The sequence below is a fragment of the Onychostoma macrolepis genome, chromosome 03 (assembly GCF_012432095.1).
Source record: "Onychostoma macrolepis isolate SWU-2019 chromosome 03, ASM1243209v1, whole genome shotgun sequence".
Lineage (NCBI taxonomy): Eukaryota > Metazoa > Chordata > Actinopteri > Cypriniformes > Cyprinidae > Onychostoma > Onychostoma macrolepis.
This window is the reverse complement of record NC_081157.1, coordinates 48,293,123-48,314,029: the sequence shown is the minus strand read 5'-3', so window position 1 is coordinate 48,314,029 and position 20,907 is coordinate 48,293,123. Positions and strand designations below refer to the sequence as shown.

At 37.6% G+C, this 20,907-nt stretch overlaps 1 protein-coding gene across 2 annotated transcripts; it reads right to left on the bottom strand.

The window, feature by feature from the left end:
* Window positions 1-4,212: 4,212 nt before the first annotated feature.
* LOC131537330 (zinc finger protein 501-like) lies at window positions 4,213-17,648 on the bottom strand. 2 transcript variants are annotated; one of them, XM_058770684.1, is made up of 3 exons: window positions 16,763-17,648; window positions 14,559-14,663; window positions 4,213-6,673 (listed from the first exon to the last, which is right to left on the bottom strand). In XM_058770684.1, exons 2-3 carry the CDS (start codon window positions 14,590-14,592, stop codon window positions 5,448-5,450), a joined length of 1,260 nt encoding a protein of 419 aa, XP_058626667.1. In that variant the 5' UTR covers window positions 14,593-14,663; window positions 16,763-17,648; the 3' UTR covers window positions 4,213-5,447. The 2 variants fall into 2 exon arrangements, with proteins under 2 accessions (XP_058626667.1, XP_058626666.1); XM_058770683.1 differs by having other exon boundaries at window positions 16,880-17,648.
* Window positions 17,649-20,907: the final 3,259 nt, after the last annotated feature.

Below are 20,907 nucleotides of genomic sequence, written 5' to 3'. Positions count from 1 at the left end.
TGATGAGAGAGTGGAGAGGAGTATCTGATGATTGACAGTGTCAAACGCGGCAGATAGATCCAGCAGAATGAGGACTGATGATTTGGAATAGGCTTTTGCAATTCGCAGGGCTTCAGTGACCGAGAGAAGCGCAGTCTCAGTTGAATGGCCACTCCTGAAACCTGACTGTTTAGCGTCCAGTTTGTTGTTCTGTGAAAGAAACAATGAGACCTGGTTGAAGACAACACGTTCAAGTGTTTTCGCTATGAATGGAAGGAGAGAGACAGGTCTATAGTTTTCTATAAGAGAAGTGTTTAATGTAGGTTTTTTGAGCAGTGGGGTTACCCGAGCCTGCTTGAACGCAGTGGGGAAGATGCCTGTGAGGAGGGATGTGTTGATGATGTGTGTGAGTGTCGGTAAGAGCGTGGGAGAGATTGCTTGCAGAAGGTGCGAGGGGATTGGGTCAAGAGGACATGTTGTAGGATGGTTGGAGAGGAGAAGTTTGGATACTTCAGCCTCCGTCAGGGGACAGAAGGAGAAAATGGGAGGTTTAGCAGTGGAAGTGGTTGGTTACAAACGGATTATTTGGTTCCATGTAAATGTAGCCACTGTGTCAATTGAGACTAGAGCATGCGAACCGTATAGAGCAACCTGGTCTCACAGAATTCCGTGTAATGACCACGGACCCTTAACTCCGAATCTGTGGTGCACGGAATCGTCGAAAATTCCGTGATGGGCTCACAGAAGTGATACCAATGTAAATCAGTGACAGGCATCAGCCGTGGTCCAAGCACGGATCCACTGGTTCAACACCAGCACTGCCTCAATTGACGTGGACCACGTAAAAAGAGTGACTCCAATGCAGTTATATTTGTATATAAATTTATACTTTCACTGGAGCACCTAACCCACCCCTACCCTAAACCTACCCACTTCTGAACAATATAAAACACACACAGGCAAATATAAGTGCAGTCACAGGCATGGATCGCGGAAGCGGGGGGGGCCGCCCGGGCCTGCGGGTAACTTTTGAGGTCTGGTACAAATTATGACATACAAAAATAAATAGGCTACAGGCCCATATGGATTACTCATTAAAAGATCGCGATCTCGATTCAAACAAACTCAATCTTATGTCGATGAGACCATGTCTACTAAACCATTAAAATCACAATCACATCGGAATATTTAAACCTGCTTTCGTGCAGCCGCTGATCGAGAGAGAGCAGCGCTCATCATAAACTTTATGTTTGAAACAGCTTTACAAACAGTCTACACAGTAGGCTACATTTATGTGTTGCAAACATTAAATAATAATGAAAGTATTGGGATAAAAGTTTATAGTCCGGATATAGACTCTGATGTTGCGGCAGCTGCGTTCAAAATGAGAAACTGACCTTTGGAACTGATGTTACTCTTCAAATGATTGTAATTGGCGGCGCTAGCAGGTGCTCCAGCACCCCTAAAAAGACCAAAGCACCCCCATAGTTTAAGAAAGATTAAATAATACAAAAACATTTGTCTACTTACACATGCATAACTCGTGCAATGGAATATGTGACGTGATTTGCAGTCGCACATTTCGTAATGTCACAGCATTTTATTTAAAAAAATGGATCGGTTCCTTGTGCCAAGTAGGCTAGGCCAGCCCCCGACTATGGATTTTTCTAGTAAACTAGTCGAACGTTTATATTAAATATATTAATTTAATAACCTACTAAACCATCTTTTAATAAGCATTTAGGCATATTATAGCCTACATTCCACACTCAAGCGTGCGCATAAAGCTTGCTGCAAAGCACCAGCAAAAGTAGCTAATAATTATGAATGCATGGGGAAAAAGACATTTTAATTATTTATTACTAAACTAGTGCTTTCTCAGTTAGTGTCGGCTGCAAACGCCGGCGCTGACTCTCCATCTCCACAGTAGGCTAATGGACGTGCACATTTTCATACGGACTACATAATTAGAGAATATTTGTTTTTGTTTTTTATTTGAATTAGTTCGTAGACATTTCAAGCTTTCTATAGATTTGTTTCAGTTTAGTTTGTCTGTGAGCCGGCTCATGGTTGCGACGCGCTCCATCCACAGAGACTGCATGAGACGACAGAAAGCACATCCAAAAATGAATAAGTATTGTATGTTCTTTCCGCAGGAAAAAAAAGATTGCGCGGCCGCCCCCATGTCATAAATTAAGCGCAATAGGCCTGCCCCCTACTACTCTAACCAAAGCTGGCGTAAGGCTTCTTCTGGCGGCATTTTTTGAATTTACGCACAGAGACTGCAGCCAAAGACTATAGAATACCCAAGACATGTCACTCGTATAGTTTTGAATGGGGAAAAATGCAACGCTCAATAGGTTGTTTGCACATGACGTCACTGATGACGCGCGAAATGCAGCTGGAGGGCAGGAAGTGATTTTTCTCCATAGGAATCAGTAGCAGAAACTCAAAATTCCTGTGTTTTACGTTGTTTAAGGATGCTTAAATCGGCCAAACCGAGAAACCACAAGGAGCTTTTATTGTGTACTACAATTTGTTGAATAATTAATATTTTAATATATTATTATACCTTATTATATTAACCATTTGCACACACGAGCATTATCCGATTCGCTCCTCCTGACTGCAGACGCAGCTTTACAAGCCACTTTTTCGTGTTTTTCAGTAAATTTCTTGACTTTTCCCCCCTTACGAACAACACATTTTCATACACGATAAAAGCTCCTTGTGGTTTCTCGTTTTGGCCGATTTAAGCATCCTTAAACAACGTAAAACACAGGAATTTTGAGTTTCTGCTACTGATTCCTATGGAGAAAAATCACTTCCTGCCCTCCAGCTGCATTTCGCGCGTCATCAGAATCACGTGATTGCAAACAACCTATATGGCTGCTCAAATCGCAGGAAGCCCTGCCTTCTGAATGAAAGAGCCAATCACTAATCGGTAAAGTCAGCGCGTCACTGCAGCTGCCGTTAGAAGTTCCAGTTGCTATAGAAACAGTCTATAAGACTGCGCATGCGCACTGGCTGATCTAGCCTGAAAAATACGCTTTTTATAACACTATTTGAGCAAAAGAAACAACATTTATAATACAGTTGTTGTCAGATTTCTTTGGTGATTTCAAATATGAAATTTAATCGTAAGCTTAGTGAACAGTTTTGGAGAATTTGATGTTTCCCCATTCAAAGAGATAGGAGCTGCACTTGGATGCCTGAGAGGCTTTTCAAAGATGGCCGCCGAGTGACATGACTTGTCTTAAAGAGACGTTGCTGCAGCACATAGGAAGAGCTTTACGGCGGACGGAGACGGCAATCGCATCTATTCCTCTCACAAATAAATCGTTTTGCCTTGGAAGACTTGGAACATTAATACTTTTTGAATAAATTATGACGGTAGTTGTGTCTGTCTGTTATATCTTCTGTTTTATTGACAAATGGTAGGTTTAGGGGCAGGAGTTGGGTTACGTGATAAATGTGTAATGTAATATAAATAAAACTTTTGTGGCGGTTTACATTGAGAAAAAAATAAATAAATTCACACCCCAACATATATATAATAATGGCAATGTTGTTACCCAATATATAATTTACAACCTGGTCTCACAGAATTGCGTGTAATGGATCCGTGCGCGGACCACGGCTGATGCCTGTCACTGACTTACACTGGTATCGCTTCTGTGAGCCCATCACGGAATTTTCGGCGATTCCGTGATGCCACCACAGATTCGGAGTTAAGGGTCCGTGGTCATTACACGGAATTCTGTGAGATCAGGTTGCATTTAGATCTTGCAGAAACTGTAATTTCACAAATTGTACACTTCCACATTTCTGAAAGAGAATAAATCTCACACACACACAAAATAATAAACATTACGCCCAGGGAGATTGGAACTGTAACTATAGATGCAAAACAAGTTAACACTTCACTGTTTAAAGGTACACTGTAATTTTTTGTTCAAGATTAATTTAAATAAACGAGTCAATACATCAATCCTTGTCCCAAAACATGTTTTTGTCTTACCATGATACATTATGGACCCTTTATAAGCGTACATTTTAGATCTAGTGGTAGAGATGCACTGGCCAACTGGCCATACATCACATTTTTATTCTGTTTTATTTTGGCCAGTTTCTATTCTTGACTTGCACATAAACTATTCCACTAATTTCCCAAAATGTAATTTGTGTAGAAATATTACAAAGTCTGTAAACACAACGTTCACACAGGCCAAAGGCAGATCACGCTGAAGATGGACAGAAAGAGGAGAGCACAGATGTTGCAGCAGAAAAGGCAGCAGCAAGCTCACTCTTTTTGCAAAAATATAAACATTGAATTGGGGGTTTATATGAATATACTTGTGAAGGGAACTGACCCTCTTTAGAAAAGTTTTTATAGCCTTTTCTCTTTCTCTGTGTAAATTGATCACAGTGATGCTTTGTGTACAGCGATAAACAAGGAAACGCTATATCAATGCTGTTCCATATGCACCACCTACTGTCGTAGAGTGCAACTGCACTTTCATTCAGCCCATCTGCTAGTTTTGTCATGTGCATGACAGCTGTCATATAAGAGCAAATAAATTAGCTTAAAGATAAAACATATGTCTTTGGAGATGATTTGGCACTTGTCTTCACTTGTAAACTGATGGGAATATTCCAGCATTTATTGCTGAATGTGTGATTGCTGTGGGAGGAGCTTTGCTGAATATGAATGTTAGTGTGGAAAAGCAACATTAAAAATTGATATTTTTTGTTAACCAATTTACACGGTTCCTTGCCGCTGTCGCCTCTGGCTTGCTCAGTTGGGGACACTTAATTTCTAGCGATTATCGTCGATTTGATTGCACAGATACTATTTAAACTAAACTGAGCTAAACAATGACATCTCTGAATTCAATAATGAAATGCCTTTACTGAAAATTGAGTGTTTAATCTTATCATTATACATTACTGACACTCTATCCTACAATTTGATACTGTTAAGTGATTTGACACAATCTGTACTGTTAAAAACGCTATATAAATAAAGGTGACATGACGGTTAAGCATTTATTTAAGTGAAGCAGATGTCCTCCAAATTCTCTCTCTAAAGAGACCATATCCTAACAAAAACAAAGTGTTAACACTTCATGGCTGTTGTCACGTGTTGTTGGAGCTTGGAAACGTGGAGACGAGGAATATTGCAACTAACATATGATATACAATGATATACAAAAAAAAAATTGTTCTTTGGGGAGGAACTCCATCTTTGTGTTGATCTGAATCTCAGTTGAATCTGCTGGTTTTGAAGATGAAGATGAAGATGAACTTTATTCACTGTGAAAACTTCAGATAATGCTTCTTTGTCATGTCACTGTCATGGGTTAGGACAGATTTATAAAGATGATATTTTATTGCTTGACACATTATTGTGTCACATTAGGTGAGGACGCACCATCAGATCTGAAAGTGCTGGATCTGAGGATGATCTAGTTACTGTGATTGTTTTTTGCATGTCTGTGTAGATTAGATGATTGATTGAAACACTTCCCACATGCAGTGCAGTGATACGGTTTCTCTCCAGTGTGAATCCTCTCGTGTGTTTTCAGATTTTCTCGATAACGGAATCTCTTGTCACAGTGTGAACACTCATAAGGTTTTGCTCCAGAGTGAATCCTCTCATGCAGTTTTAAACTGTTGGCTGAAGTAAAAGTTTTTTCACACTCAAAGCACATGTACTCTCTCACACCAGTATGTATTTTCTGATGTTCTTTTAAATGTGCTAGACGTGAAAAACTCCTCTCGCATAAAGAACATGAATGTGGCTTCTCCTTTCTATGAACTTTCAGGTGCTTCTTCAGGTATGAAGCCCACAAAAATGTTTTTCCGCATTGATCACATGCGTACAATTTCGCTCCAGTGTGACTGTTCATGTGTCCTTTAAGATATGATGACTGTTTGAAACTCTTGCCACACTGATCACAAGTGAACAGCTTCTCTCCAGTATGAACTCTCATATGTGCCGTAAGGTGTCCTTTTTGTGCAAAACTTTTCCCGCACTGATCACAAGTGTACGGTTTCTCTTCAGTGTGGATAATCTTGTGTGCTTTCAGATTTGCTGACCGATTAAATCTCTTGTCGCAGTGTGAACACTTGTATGGTTTCTCTTCAGTGTGGATCCTTTCATGTTTTTTCAGGATTCCTGACTTATTGAATCTCTTGTCACAGTGTGAACACTTGTAAGGTTTTTCTCCAGGGTGGATGTTCATGTGCTCTATAAGGTGTCCTTTTTGTGCAAAACTCTTCCCGCACTGATCACATGTGTACGGTTTCTCTCCAGTGTGGATCCTCTCATGTGTTTTCAGGATTTCTGACCGACTGAATCTCTTGTCACAGTGTGAACACTTGTTTGGTTTCTCTCCAGTGTGGATGTTCATGTGTCTCTTAAGGCTTGCTGATTGTTTGAAACTCTTCCCACATTGATCACAAGTGAACGGTTTCTCTCCGGTATGAACTCTCATATGAACATCAAGACTATATTTGCATGTGAAACTCTTTTCACACTGAGAGCAGGTGAAAAATTTCTTGGCTCTTCCTTTCTTTAAATCTTTCTGTTTGGTTTGAGAGCAACTCAAAGGTTTTTCTCCAGTTTTGGCATTATTTTTCTCCTCAATTTCACTCAATTCTTTATTCTCCTTATTTTCTTCAATCAGCTCTGAAATAAAAGTAAAAACAATTCATTTTCAGTAACTTGTAAAAAAACTTAAATAAAACAGAAATGTGAAAGGAGATAAAAATGAACCCCAATATAACAGCAGAAAGCAGCCAATCATTTTGATGCAATTTAATAAATTACACACCCCTGAAACCTTCCATGAATTGGATACATTGATCTTCAAATTATTACTTTTAAAACATTACAGGCTCAAATCCCATGTTTCTATAGGGAGAACGCCCTGAGAATCTACAGCTGCCAAAGAAGTCTTCCATATCCAGCCTCAATGACTACCATCCCATCATACTCACACCTATCACCATGAAGTGCTTTGAGCGGTTCATTATGAGGCACATCAAGACCCTGCTGCCACTCTCACTGGACCCGCAGCACTTTGCATATCATCCTAACCACTCCTCAGAAGTTGCTATTTCCACCTCACTCCATCTGACCTACACTCATCTGGACAGTAAGGACAGATATGTTTGAATGACGTTTGTAGACCTCAGCATAGCATTCAGCACCATCATTACTCAGCAAATGATCTGAAAGCTGAGCCTGCTAAGTCTGAACAACTCCCTGTGCAACTGTTCTTTTTGACAGAAGCCGCTTTTCCACCGCAGGAACTTTACCCAGGAACTAGGGACTTGGTGTGTTTCCACCGCAGGAACCAGGATGTAAATAAAGTTCCGGGTAAAAAATTGCCCCTCAGAAAGTCCCTGCTCGGGAGGTAGTACTTTTTCCAAAGGTCTGGAACTTTCGGGGGCAGGACTTGGGTGTTGAGCATGCTGATTGGTTGAGTCCAGGCAGCATTGTATTTCAGCCACTAAATATTCACATATTTAAAAAAAATAAAAAAAAAACGTATTGTGTCATGAAATGTAGTTTTAAAAGTATTTCAGGGGAGAATGTAGTTGTTTAAAACTCAAATCTGCGGTTTATTTATAAAAACAGCGCTTATTTGAAAATATGCTTCGCCGATTTCAGAGATGGAAGTTCCATGTGATCAGTGGGCGCTCAGTGCTCATGTATCCCACTTGAGAGGAGCATAACCTCGGCTAGTCCTTCTGACATTTACCGCTGGCTCTGATGTCTCTGTAGTGGTTAAACATAAGATATAATTTGTTTTGGGTAAATCTAACAGGTAATCTTTGGTCTTTATTCTATTGTTCTATTAATATGTTTAAATGAAATCGAAAAGAGGCAGTGGTGTTTGATATATTTCGTCTGCAAATACAGTGAGGAAGATTGCCATAGCTGAGGCGAGCTGACTGACGTTATCAAGTACGCTGCTGTTCCATTTGCAGAATTACCGGACTTGCGTCGTTTCGTCCGCGGGAGTTCACACTTCCGAGTCTAACCGACATTTGCGTACTTGGTATTGAGAAACGCACGCAGACCTAACGTTACGTCACCAGACTATCTTCTCGGCACTTTAGACCGCGATGGAAACACAGTCAGGCCTGGGGGGGAAATAAGTTCCTGGGACATATTGTTCCAAGTAATTTCAGTGGAAAAGAGGCTAGAGAGACCTCAGTCAGTCTGGTTTGGGAGCACCACCCGCACTAGGGTCCCACAGGTCTGTGTGCTCAGCCCCCTGCTGTTCACACTGCTAACTCACGACTGCAGTAATTCACGGTTTGAATCATCAGTAAGAATGACAAGTTAGCTTACAGAAAGTAAGTACAAGGGTTAAAAGACTGGTGCAAAACCTGTCTCTGAATGTGGACAAAACAAAAGAGATGGTTGTGGATTTCAGGAAGGCATGGTGCAGTCACTCCCTGCTGAACATCAAGAACACCAAATTCCTTGGTGTTCACCTGCCAGAGAACCTTACCTGATCCCTCAACACCAGCTCCATTACAAAGAAACCCCAGTCTCTACTTACTGAGGAAGGCCCAGCTCCCACAACCCATCCTCACCACTTTCTACAGAGGGGCTATCAAGAGCATCTTAATAAGTAGCTGCCTCACTGCCTGGTTTATGAATTGCACATCCTCGGAATGCAAAACCCTTAGCGGATAGTGAAGACAGCTGAGAATATATCATCGGGGTCTTCATGGACATTTATGCAGCACGCTGCATCTGAAAAGCCACCAGCATTGTGGCTGGTCCCATCATCCCACACCCCTCAAACCCAATCTTCACCCTCTTGGCATCTAGAAAAATGTTTAAACTAGTGGTGGGCATAGATTAATTTTTTTAATCTAGATTAACCTCACTGTAATCTTGGAATTAATCTAGATTAATCTAGATTAAAATGGCTCATTTGAATTCTGCCAAGTAGATAAGTAAACAACTAGCAGTCATCAAGAATTGTATATTGATAATAACATTGAAGACATTGTATGATTATTCCTTAAAGGTTTTAATAGTTTTAGTAGTAGTAGCCTATTACGTTCTGCCCAATGTCTTCAAGTGAAACCGAACTTTTATTTTGACGGGTTGCCGTGAGGATAGTTTTTCTCAAATGAAACGCTCGAATGCTCATGAAGTGACTCTCAGAGCAGTTCTGGAGATGTTGTTCATGTATTTATGTCCTCATTTAGTGAGACGACAGACGTTAATATCGCCGCAAGCGTCACGTGGTCTTCTGTATGAGTAGTGAACAAACCCGTGCGTCTGCGCCATACATTAACACAGAGACACACAGAAGTCATATTTAAATAGACGTTTCGCGGCTTAATATTTACAAATAGGAGTGGGGGTGTGCTAACTTGTGTGTGCGCTTACGTTTGTTTGTGTGTGTGTGTGTGTGTGTGCGAACCGGGGCGGAACTCCGCTGTGCGCGCGATACAGAGAGCGCGACCATGTAACGTAGAGACAGAAATGACTTGCCGATTTCCATTGGGAAGCTTCTTAAAAATAAATCGAGGTGAAAGTCATCATAGCTTGCGTAGTATAGACCCAGCTCCCAACCCAACTTTGAGAATAGATTAACGGCGATATTTTTTTTATCGCCCGATAAGAGTCTCACGTTAACGCAGCACGTTAACGCCGATAACGGCCCACCACTAGTTTAAACGAATGTTTACATCTACAGTGTTTTTAATTACATAGTCAATTCATGTGCAATATCACACACCTACTGCACTGTGTTGAAACACCACTGTTTATTGCTCATAAAAATACCAATATGTTCATTACCACTATGTTTATTGCCCAGCTGTCTTGTATCGTTGCACTGAATGTTTTTCTCACTGTCTTGTAGGGCTGCACGATTAATCGTTAAAAGATCGTGATCTCGATTCGAACACCCATGCGATCCCATTTTTAAATGACAATAATTCGCCTGTGTCTATTAAACCTTTGAAAAACCGGAACATTCAAATCTGCGTTCACGCTGACACAGAGAGCAGACAGTTAGCATGTTTAGGTAAGAAACAGCCTCACAAACAGTATTTTTAGTATTATTTCTGTCTTACAATCATTCATATTATCACAGAAATAATAGGATGAAAGTGTATAGTTCAGATATAAACACTGATGTCTATGGTAGCGATCAAAATAGAGCAAAACCCCTTTTGAAAGTAACTGGTGCTTCAAATAACGTTTGTGTCGATTGCATTGTGTCACAATGTGGCAACCAGTGACCTTCGTTCAAAAACTCTTGATTCATCCAGTAATGAAACAAGTGAGGTATTTATGAGTCATTGAATCATTCATGCAAACCACTTTTTCATAATTTTAATATTAAAGATTAGTGTATAGACCCTTTTTGTGCCGACGTCACAGCGCTAGCTGGGCAGCCAATTCAAACCAGCACAGATTTGGCTACAAAAACAGCTTAAAATATCATCATGTTGTGATGTTGAGTGCCAGAATCGACATAGTACAGGCTCCAATTTTATTTTATTGCATACCTGCTGCCACTGCTAGACAAAAAAAACAGCGACAGCTGTGGTTAAACGCGATAGAATGAGCAGACTGGACAGAAACGATCGTCAAAAATGCTCACGTTTGCAGCACACACCTTATCGGAAAAGGTTAAATAAAGTAGTGTCTTTTGTTGTTGTGGATTATGGTCTGTGTTACACATCTAAAGATTTCTTATGCATCTCACATGTCTGAGTGCATGTGTGTAAAACAACAAACTGACGATTTATATGCTTAAACATTTGTAATTGTATATGCATTGCTGTGGTTGATTGTGGGTGGATTTTTTAAGAACTTGGTAAGAGAATAATCAAACACAGAATGTTCAAAATTAGTTTCTGGAATTTTTATTTCTAGAAAATCTCAATTTAAATGTACTGTATGTAAAGTAATGTAAAGGTACTGTAATGTCACTGTAAACTTAGCCTACATCATTTACAGGAGGTATATAGCCTACTTTAAAATAACTATTTGGCCATTACATGATACATACACCTTCAAATAATATATCCATCACATAGAATGTTTAACTTTTTTTTTTTTACTTTGGCCTAGTTCACTCTCATATAGCTGTAAAAATAGTTGCCTGCTGAAATTGAAATATATATACACACATCTTCATGTCTAGATAGACACAAATCAATTTTTAAATCATTTTAAAAGTTTTTTATTTCCTTGTTTTTATTGTTGTGATTATTTTTAATTCATTTTATGTAAAACACTTTGAATTGCCATTGTGTATGAAATGTTCTATATAAATAAACTTGCCTTGCCTTAAGCTCCACCCACAGAAAAACTTCACGATGTTTACTAACAGAAAAAGGGTCTATTAAATATATTTTAAATACATACGTGTGTGTATATATATATATATATATATATATATATATATATGTGTGTGTGTGTGTGTGTGTGTGTGTGTGTGTAATAATTCATTCAAATGAATTAAACACTTTTAAATAGTCTACAGCAGCGGTTCCCAACCTTTTTTTTCATGGGCCCCCCCCTACGTACACATATGGTAATCTGAGCACCCAAAATGCACATTAGACATCGAGTTGACAGTAGTAGTTTGAGTCAGGATGCAGATGTAAATTTATGTTCATTATCAAAATCAGTAACATCTGTAAAAAATTGCAACAACCTCCTTTTTTATATGGTGAAATTTTATTTTTCTGACTGTTTGAGTTTTATTAAAATTAACCATTGTTCTTCCATAGTAGCATACATTTACATCATGATAACCAGAGTTAAAACCACACATATAGCACCTCAATACGGTGGTAAAAATTCAACTATATGGTTTCTAGGTAGCCTATTTATATCCAAATACATTTATTATAAATGCACAAATGCTAGCCTATAGCTTAATCACAAATATAGTGTAATTCCATTACTCCTTTAATACATTTAATACACGTCTACATTAATATAATACATTTGTTACTGCAGTTAATGTTACTACAGTAAATCCATGGTAAACGATGGCAGTTTGTAGAGCGAAAAGCCTTCTGACTGTATCGTTGCACACAGTGTTTTTCTGCTGTTTGTCAGCGCTGTTTTATCTGGATTTAAACTATGGTTTATATCAGTTGACTGCTATCGACTAATACTAGTTTATACCAGTCATTTGTGTTCTTCGCTGAATTCAAGCGCTTCTCACTGGATCTCACAGCGCTGTTTAGTGGTTGCGTGATTGGCGAGTAAACATATCTGCTCTAGTCAGTGCGCTGCGCTGCTGTTTGAGCGGCAGTGTTGGGCAAGCTACTTGGAAAATGTAGTGAGCTAAGCTAACAGTTACTCTTCTTTAAATGAAGCTTCACTACACTAAAGCTACAGCCCTGGGAAATGTAGCAAGCTAAGCTACGGCAACATGGCAAAAGTAGTTTACTACATCCAAGCTATTTAAAAATTAAAAAATTAAAAAATTCTATTGAACCAACATCATAGCAAGTCAATGCTCTCTCAGTGATCAATAAAACTGTCAGTCAAGCAGATAGACAGACATCAGTTTAACTGTTTATTCAACAGCTGTTCCAAACCAATTTGGCAACATAATCAGTATCAAATACAGGGCCGGATTGACCTCAAATTGTGACATAGGCAAAATAAATGTTTGCTGTCGGCCGGAAACCTCCTATTGGTAGTTGGTATTGTGGCTTTATTGTATACAGATACATGTATATAAATGGTAACACATCACAATAAGGTTCAGTAGTTAAGATTAGTTAACATGAACTAAGAATGAACAATACTTCTGCAGCATTTATCTTAATTTCAACATTTACTAACGCATTATTAAAATCAAAAGTTGTTTGTTAACATTTGTTAATGCACTGTGAACAAACATGAACTACTAATGAACGACTATTTTCATTAACTAACATTAACAAACATGTATTTTAATGAAATCGTATTGTATAGTGTTACCAGATGTTTAGGCCTACAGATAGGCTGTTTATTTGCATCGTTGCATGTATCATTAGATAATAATATAAACATTTCACCAAAATCAAGTTCAAATACGAAGCTTTGGACCAGCGAAGGTTTTTATTTGATTTTTATTTTTATTTTTTCCTGACTCGTGTCCTGTTTTCCCCAGTTTTCTGTCATTATGTGGGCGTTCAGTTCTTTCTGTTATTTGGCCAAAGTATCATATTATGAAAGATTCAGCGCTTCGCACGAGCTATTTGGCTGTGACTCGACAACAAATGCAAGAGAAACTCTTCTCCGCTCCTCAAAAACAAAAAAAACAAACAAAAAAATCATTAGCCTTTATAAATAGTATTTTTTTGAGTACAGAAAGCGATGTACTTATTCAGTCAACAGTTCTTTATTTACCTTCAGACTGAAAAAAAGCTGAGATGCTCTAAAATATGCGCCGCACTATGAATAATGAAGTTTGACTGACAGTCTGAGGAGCCAATGGCGTTACAAGCTTTAGTGTCTGTGGCGTCACTTACTGATCCAGGATCAGTGATCCGTAGCTGTTATATTTCTGATTTGAGCTTGAGTTTCAGAATGCTTTCTTTGGAAAATGTAAGGTTAGCTTTTGTTGACGCTACCGCGCTACTTGATCAAAAAAAGAGCTTAACTACCGTAAAGCTATTTGATTCAGAAAGCAGTGACGCTACCACCACGCTACTGAGAAATGTAGTTAAACTAGTAGCGTTACTACTTGTAGTGTTTTAGTGCTTTGTGTTTCTGAACTTTTGTACTGATGTGCATGTTATGTCCACTTCGATAAACTCATTCTTTGCGGATTTCAGTTCATCCTGATATTTTGCGTCTTCATTTGTAAGCTAATTACACTGTGCAGTCTTCACTGTATAACCTGATGGATTAATGCTTATTAAAGCTACTAAAATCATTCAGTCAAGAGCAGAGAGTGATGTTTTTCTTTTTCAATTGTTGCTCAATTACCATTAATGACACAGACAGCTGCAGGTTTATTAGGCTGCTGTCACTTTAAGAACTAATGTATGGATCCAATATGCTGACACGTCAGCTTTTCTCCCAACTGTTTACATCCGCTTAACACAAATGACTGTTCTGTCTCTGAGCGTGTGCACAGAAGTCTGCCAGGGGAATGGTATCTCGTTCACAACTTGATGCAGTTTTAATAACTTTCTCATTATCAAACGCATCCTGCAGTTTAATAACAGTAGACTGCTTTTTACAACAATCACTGATGTGGATGTTAAGTTTGGACTTTCAGGAAGGAATGAAAGGTTCGCTAGACAGAATGTGGCACAATAATCGTCTTACTTCAAACATCTTGTTTTCAAAATCCTTAGAAGCCAAAAAAAAAAAAACGAATTTGAAAAAGTTAGATTAATCGCACAGCCCTAAAGTGCAAGAGAGATCTCTTTTCTGGACTGTGAATAGCGAAAATGCTTTGTAGATTTACATTACAGATTTTTCCTGTTACAACAAATCTAAATCTAAAACTGCTTGAACCTTTATAACCTTTGGCATTATTAAAGAAGCATTAAGAATAAACACCAACCTTTTTGTTCTTCAGTATCTTTAGTGCAGTTCATTCTGCAGAGTTTGTGGGAGGAGCTTCACTGAATGTGTGATTGTTGTGGGAGGAGCTTCACTGAACTTCTGTCTGTAAGAAGCAAATTTGTCAAAATCAGCTATAAATCAGTTACTGATTTATGTTTTATTTTTTTTTTAAATAGTGAAAATGTAGGCTACTCAAAATTCTATCTTTGAAGAGACCAGAGCCTAACGAATACAAAGTGTTGCCTCTTTGTAAATCATTACACTACTATATTAAAAGTAACAGCGTCGACACAAAAAGCACATAAATTTAAAATGCTCATTCAGTAACACTGCATTCACATAAGTGGTAATTGGCATGTTCTATGCATTTCTGTTTTGTATTTCTATTGTTCACAAGGCATATGTGACCCTGGACCACAAAACCAGTCTTAAGGGGAGACACTACAGGCAAAAACACTGTTTTTTCATGCACCTGTCAATTTTGAGATTTTGGGCTTTTTGGTTTTTCATGAAGTGTTTTTTCAGACTAGTAGAACGAAAACATCCAAAAGACACTGCTAAGTGTTTCTTTTATAGCACTTTATCTATTTGTGTCAATAGATTTCAATTACAATACATATTTTTAAAGGCCGTTTTCTCAAAATGAGTTTTTTCTCCTACACTGAGCCATAAATCTGCACTTCAGTAGCACTTACACACACCAAACTTTACATTTTTATTCCTGCCTATATCCTGAAGGTTTTTACAGAGGGATTTGTTCATATATAATTTTCTTGATTATATACAACATTTTAATCCCCCCAAAATTGTCAAAATATAGTGTTTTCTGTCTGTTTTAAGTATTTTCTGAATTATGGAGTGACAAAATGAGATACCCAAAATTCCCTCTGTAAAAACTTTTGACTGTAATATGTCAAAAAAAATTAACAAGAATTTTGAAACTGACTTCATCCAGTGTTTAGATTTTTGTACTAGAAATGTATGCAAATTAGTGCATATTTCATTAAATAATGCCTCATTTGCATATTTAAACCTAACATTTTAGAAAACTTGTAATACAAAAAATGTTTGCAATTATGAATGTAATCAATCAACTAGGTAAGTAAGGCGATAACTATTAGTAAAAAAAAAAAACCCTATTCACCTGCAGTGTCTCGCCTTAAGTTGCTGGGGTATATTTGTAGCAATAGCCAAAAATACATTGTATGGGTCAAAAGTATTGATTTTTCTTTTATACCAAAAATCATTAGTATATTAAGTAATGATCATGTTCCATGAAGATATTTAGTAAATTTCCTACTGTAAATATATCAAAACTTAATTTTTGATTAGTAATATGCATTGCTAAAAACTTCATTTGGACAACTTTAAAGGTGATTTTCTCAACATTTAGATTTTTTTTGCACCCTCAGATTCCAGATTTTCAAATAGTTGTATCATAACAAACATCAATGGAAAGCTTATTTATTCAGCTTTCATATTATGTATAAATCTTTTTTTTTTTTTTTTTTTAAATGACCGTTATGACTGGTTTTGTGGTCCAGGGTCACATATAATTTTGCCCCCTGTATTAACATACAAGATAACTATCTAGAAATATAGAAAAGAATATAATGAAATTTCTTCTGAACAAGAATAAAAGTGGAATTTAATGACACCCATCTTAATTAACAACTGTAACTACACTAGAGCAATATAACCATAGTTTGATTTCCTAATGAATACATTCATAGCAATAAAAGTAATTAAATTATTCACGTTATAGTTTTATATAACTTGCTTTTCCTCACTGTGCATATGACAATAAACGTTTTGAATCCTTGAATCCTATATGTGCAAAAACTGACAGTAATGATAAAATCTTCTTTAAAACAGAAATATAATCAATCTGTTCATATTATAGATTCAAAATGTCCCAAGTTACTCAATATTACGTATTTAGCGGTGTCTGTTCTTAATTTTAAAAATGTAAAGTAACTATATCACATTTGATGTGCCAAGATAAACCTCAAAATAACGTTTCAAATAAAATCGCAGCAACAACACGCATCCATTCCGCTCACAGATCACGAGACATTCAGTAACAGCAACATTATCAGTCCAAACATCGAAACAATCATTCACACAAACACAAAATCACTCGGATCTTAAAGAATTTAACATGTTTTCCTCGCATGCGTTTAAGTCAGAAAACACACAAACCGCGCTGTACCCGATGAAAACAAGCCAGAAACGACCTCGTATATTGTTTCATGAACAAACTGTGTAAAAAGTATTGTACTAATATGTTGAATACGCTAAACACCATCAGCTGCTCACCTCTCCTCAGAAGACTGAACGCGCGCGAGAGATGACGTCATCGCAGTGCGGCGAGATCAACAGATCATCAAGAAAAGCAGAAATTTTACCATCCCCACTCTCGGATCAGGAGGATATTTCAATAAGTACTCCCTTTTTCAGTTTTCCTACTTCAACATCACTGGCATAGAAAAAAAATAATTTTGATTTATTGGAATAAAGCAAAAATTGAAGAAAAAAATGATTGTAGCAATTGGGAACTTCTCAAATTTTAAGTCGGAATTGTATTTAGGAAGTACTGTAGCGAGTTGGCAAAAAAGAGGAAAGCTGAAGAGGATACAATTTTATTTAAAATATCTACTTTATTATCTAAAAGAGTAGAAGAATTATCAGAATTCGATGAAGCAGAACTCACTGAACGAGAGGAAATTTACAAACAAAAGGCTGAAGGTTTTTATAAGGTCTCGAAGGAAATGGCTTGAAGAGGGTGAAAAGAGCTCTGCTTATTTTTATTTATTTTTTTAGATTTGAGAGGCAACAAGCTAAAAATAATCATATTGAAAAATTGAGGATTAAAGGTAATATTGTGGAGGACCCTAAAATCATTGCAAAGTTTTATAGTAATTTGTATGCTTCTAATTTTTGTCAACAGTCTACATCTGAGTTTTTTGAGTCCTTGCATAACATGAAGCAGAAGGAATAACTGTTGATGACACTGAAGTGGTAATAAGTCAGTTAGCTGACGACACCGTTTTGTTTTTGAAGGATGCCTCTCAGGTTGCGGTTATCATTAGAGACTCTTAAGCCCTTTTCTAAAGCCTTGGGTCGTCGCCTTAACATTAACAAATGTGAGTTACTCCCAGTTGGTAATTGTTTGGAATCCTTAATTTGTGACCCTGGACCACAAAACCAGTCTTAAGTCGCTGGGGTATATTTGTAGCAATAGTCAAAAATACATCGTATGGGTCAAAATTATCAATTTTTCTTTTATGCCAAAAATCATTAGGATATTAAGTAAAGATCATGTTCCATGAAGATATTTTGTACATTCCTTACCATAATTGCATCAAAACTTCATTTTTGATTAGTAATATGCATTGCTAAGAACTTCATTTGGACAATTTTAAAGGCGATTTTCTCAATATTTTGATTTTATGCACCCTCAGATTCCAGATTTTCAAATAGTTGTATCTCAGCCAAATATTGTCCTATCATAACAAACCATACATCAATGTAAAGCAATGTAAATTATTTATTCAGCTTTCAGTAGATGTATAAACCTCAATTTTGAAAAATTGACACTTAAGACTGGTTTTGTGGTCCAGGGTCACATATATATATTTGTCTGTAAACTGATGCTTATGTACCCTCTTTTTCCCCCTCTCTTTTTCCTTGTTCCTTCTTGTTAAGGCATGTGAAATGTTTTTGTTATATAGTGGGATATGGCACTGTACATGCTACTTGTTGACAATAAAGCATTGGAAAAAAAGAAAGAAAAGAAAAGCAGCAATTTATTTAAAACAACAAAACATCTATAAAACAACACATCAAACAAAAATAAGGGTCTTGTGGAGGTCTATCATGATGGACAGTGGGGTTCAGTCTGTGATGACGTATGGGATCTGGCTGAAGCATCAGATGGGTTTTCCTGGACTGAATATCAGCCACGTCAGGAGGACATTATAGAGAAGTTATGAACTCCTCAGCACAGTTTGATTAATACACACTGATCTTATTTTTAATCCAAATTCTGTTTCCATCACATCTGCTCAATGTCTCCATCAGCTGGTGTTTATCTTTGGACTGAAGAAGCTTATGGAGGATGGTGGCAGGATCTTCACTCATTCCTGAAGACAGCACTCCAGACGCCGGTATGGATGTAGGAGTACGGTTCGCTCAGGTGAGTTTGTTCTGCAGGAGAACATCCTTCAGTTTCTCTCCTGAACGCTGAGTTTCTCATAAGATCTCCAGTGTGGAGCAGCATCTCTTTCACATGCTGCAGCGCTCAGACCTGATAATGAAGGATGAAGCTTTACTACTTTAAGCTCTGGAGAAATGATCCGAGACAAAGCTGATGAAATTAATTCAGAACAACAGAATCACATCTGATTCCTCTTGATCCCTGTGGATGAACTGAATGAAATACAGTTTTCCTCAAGCATTCTCCATCAGAGTCATGAGAAACTCTACCTCACTGATCTCCTCAGAGGTTTTCAGTTCAACGCTCTTCTCTTCTCTAAGATCAGGAATCAAATGGATGACATGAGTAATGAGTATCTACCCAGAATCTGCACTGGAGATGAGTGGAGAGTATTTATCAATCATATTACGTGGTATGTGTGTATTTATGTGGTAATTTATTTAATACACGAATTTCACAATTTGAGTTGAATTACTGAAATAAATGAACTTTTCCACAACATGCTAATTTATTGAGATGCACCTTTATATATTATGTCATATTTTAACAGTTTTAAACCATTATGGAGCACGCGTGCCGTGGCACCAAAGCGTCGCGCAAGTCTCAAGATCTCTCACTGTGTACAGCCACCCGACACTGCGATTGATGCAGATGATTTTTAATATTAATTCACTTTGGCTGTGGCATGTTCTGTGTGAAGACTCATCTAGGGCAGGCAGAGTAGGAGTATTTTCTGTTTTGTTACGTGCATCAATTGGAGTGTAAACAGACTGAGATCTTGAGGCAGGTGCTCTATTATAAGATAGGTATAAGATATAGGTATCACCGCGGGAACGAGGAACTGTTTTAGTACTGTACTTTTAGTTCTGGAACTAAAGCGGTGCGAAAGGGGCTATAAGGGTCAATTATTTTAATTTTTTTTTAATTGAGATTTATACATCATTGATGTATGGTTTGTTAGGATAGGACAATATTTGGCAGAGATACAAAGTTTTGATGTATTTACAGTAGGAAATTTACAAAATATCTTTATGGAACATGATCTCTACTTAATGTCCTAATGATTTTTGGCATAAAATAAAAATCAATAATTTTGACCCATACAATGTATTTTTGGCTATTGCTATAAATATACCCCAGCGACTTAAGACTGGTTTTGTGAGCCAGGGTCACATTTACGACATATTTGTAATGTCCATCTTTCTTATTTTTAATCTTTATTGTTAATAAATATATATTAATAAGAAATGTGATTTGCATATGGGTATAATTTAGTTCAGTGATGTTGTACAGTGTTGTAGCCTAATCCTTTGTATTTTCTACATTTGTAGGAAACCATAAGTGTAGAATTGCACTGTCTGTTTACTCATTTGTGTCAATTGCAGTGAGAGATGTTGAGACAGGTGAAAAGCATTTCGTTAATATATTGACCTATTGTGCGTACCGTTGTTGCTCCCGCTGTTAGCAGGGGATAATCGCTGCATTTGGGGTAAAAAAAAAAACTGAATTATGTATTGTGCCAAGAAGGTTGTCTGTTCATTCACACAGGCACGAACTGATTGGCAGCTGCCTTTAGCGGAGCCTTTACCGATTACCTCCATTAATCAAAGCGTTCAGCGCGGTCGTCTGTGAGTGACATCACCTCCCAATACAAACACGCCCCCTAGTATAGTCCCGCCCCCTCACAATGATTGACAGCTTTCCGTGTAGACATCGGAAATTCAAATGCAAAAGGAATTGCTATTTCATTTGAGTTTTGGCAGGTTACATGTGCGATGCAGAGAAAGTGAAAACCAAATGTGGTAATTAATATTGCTATTTAAATATGACAGGCTCTTAAGACATGGGAAATACAGTTGCAAATGGATTTTGCTTTTTCATTTGGAATGTGGCAGTCACCGTGCGTTCGCGAAAATGCAAACGGTAATGCAAGATTTGCAATTTCATTTGGATTATGTCACAATTTATGCGCCCACATGTGGAAAACGCAATTGAAAATACAATTTGCAATTGCTTTTGAAAATAGTCCGGAAAATCATTCCATAGCAAACCTCTGACCAGCACCAATAAATAAAAAGGCCAGATTAGAGTTTGTAAAAAAGGTGAGCCAGTAGAGTTTTGGAACAGA

What these genes read in the sequence shown, in the direction of transcription:
- LOC131537330 (XM_058770684.1), bottom strand. Translation starts at nt 14,592, where the DNA reads ATGAACTGCACTAAAGATACTGAAGAACAAAAAG. An exon ending in AGATACTGAAGAACAAAAAG is followed by an intron (nt 6,674 to 14,558) that starts GTTGGTGTTTAT and finishes CTTTTATTTCAG; the next exon opens with AGCTGATTGAAGAAAATAAG.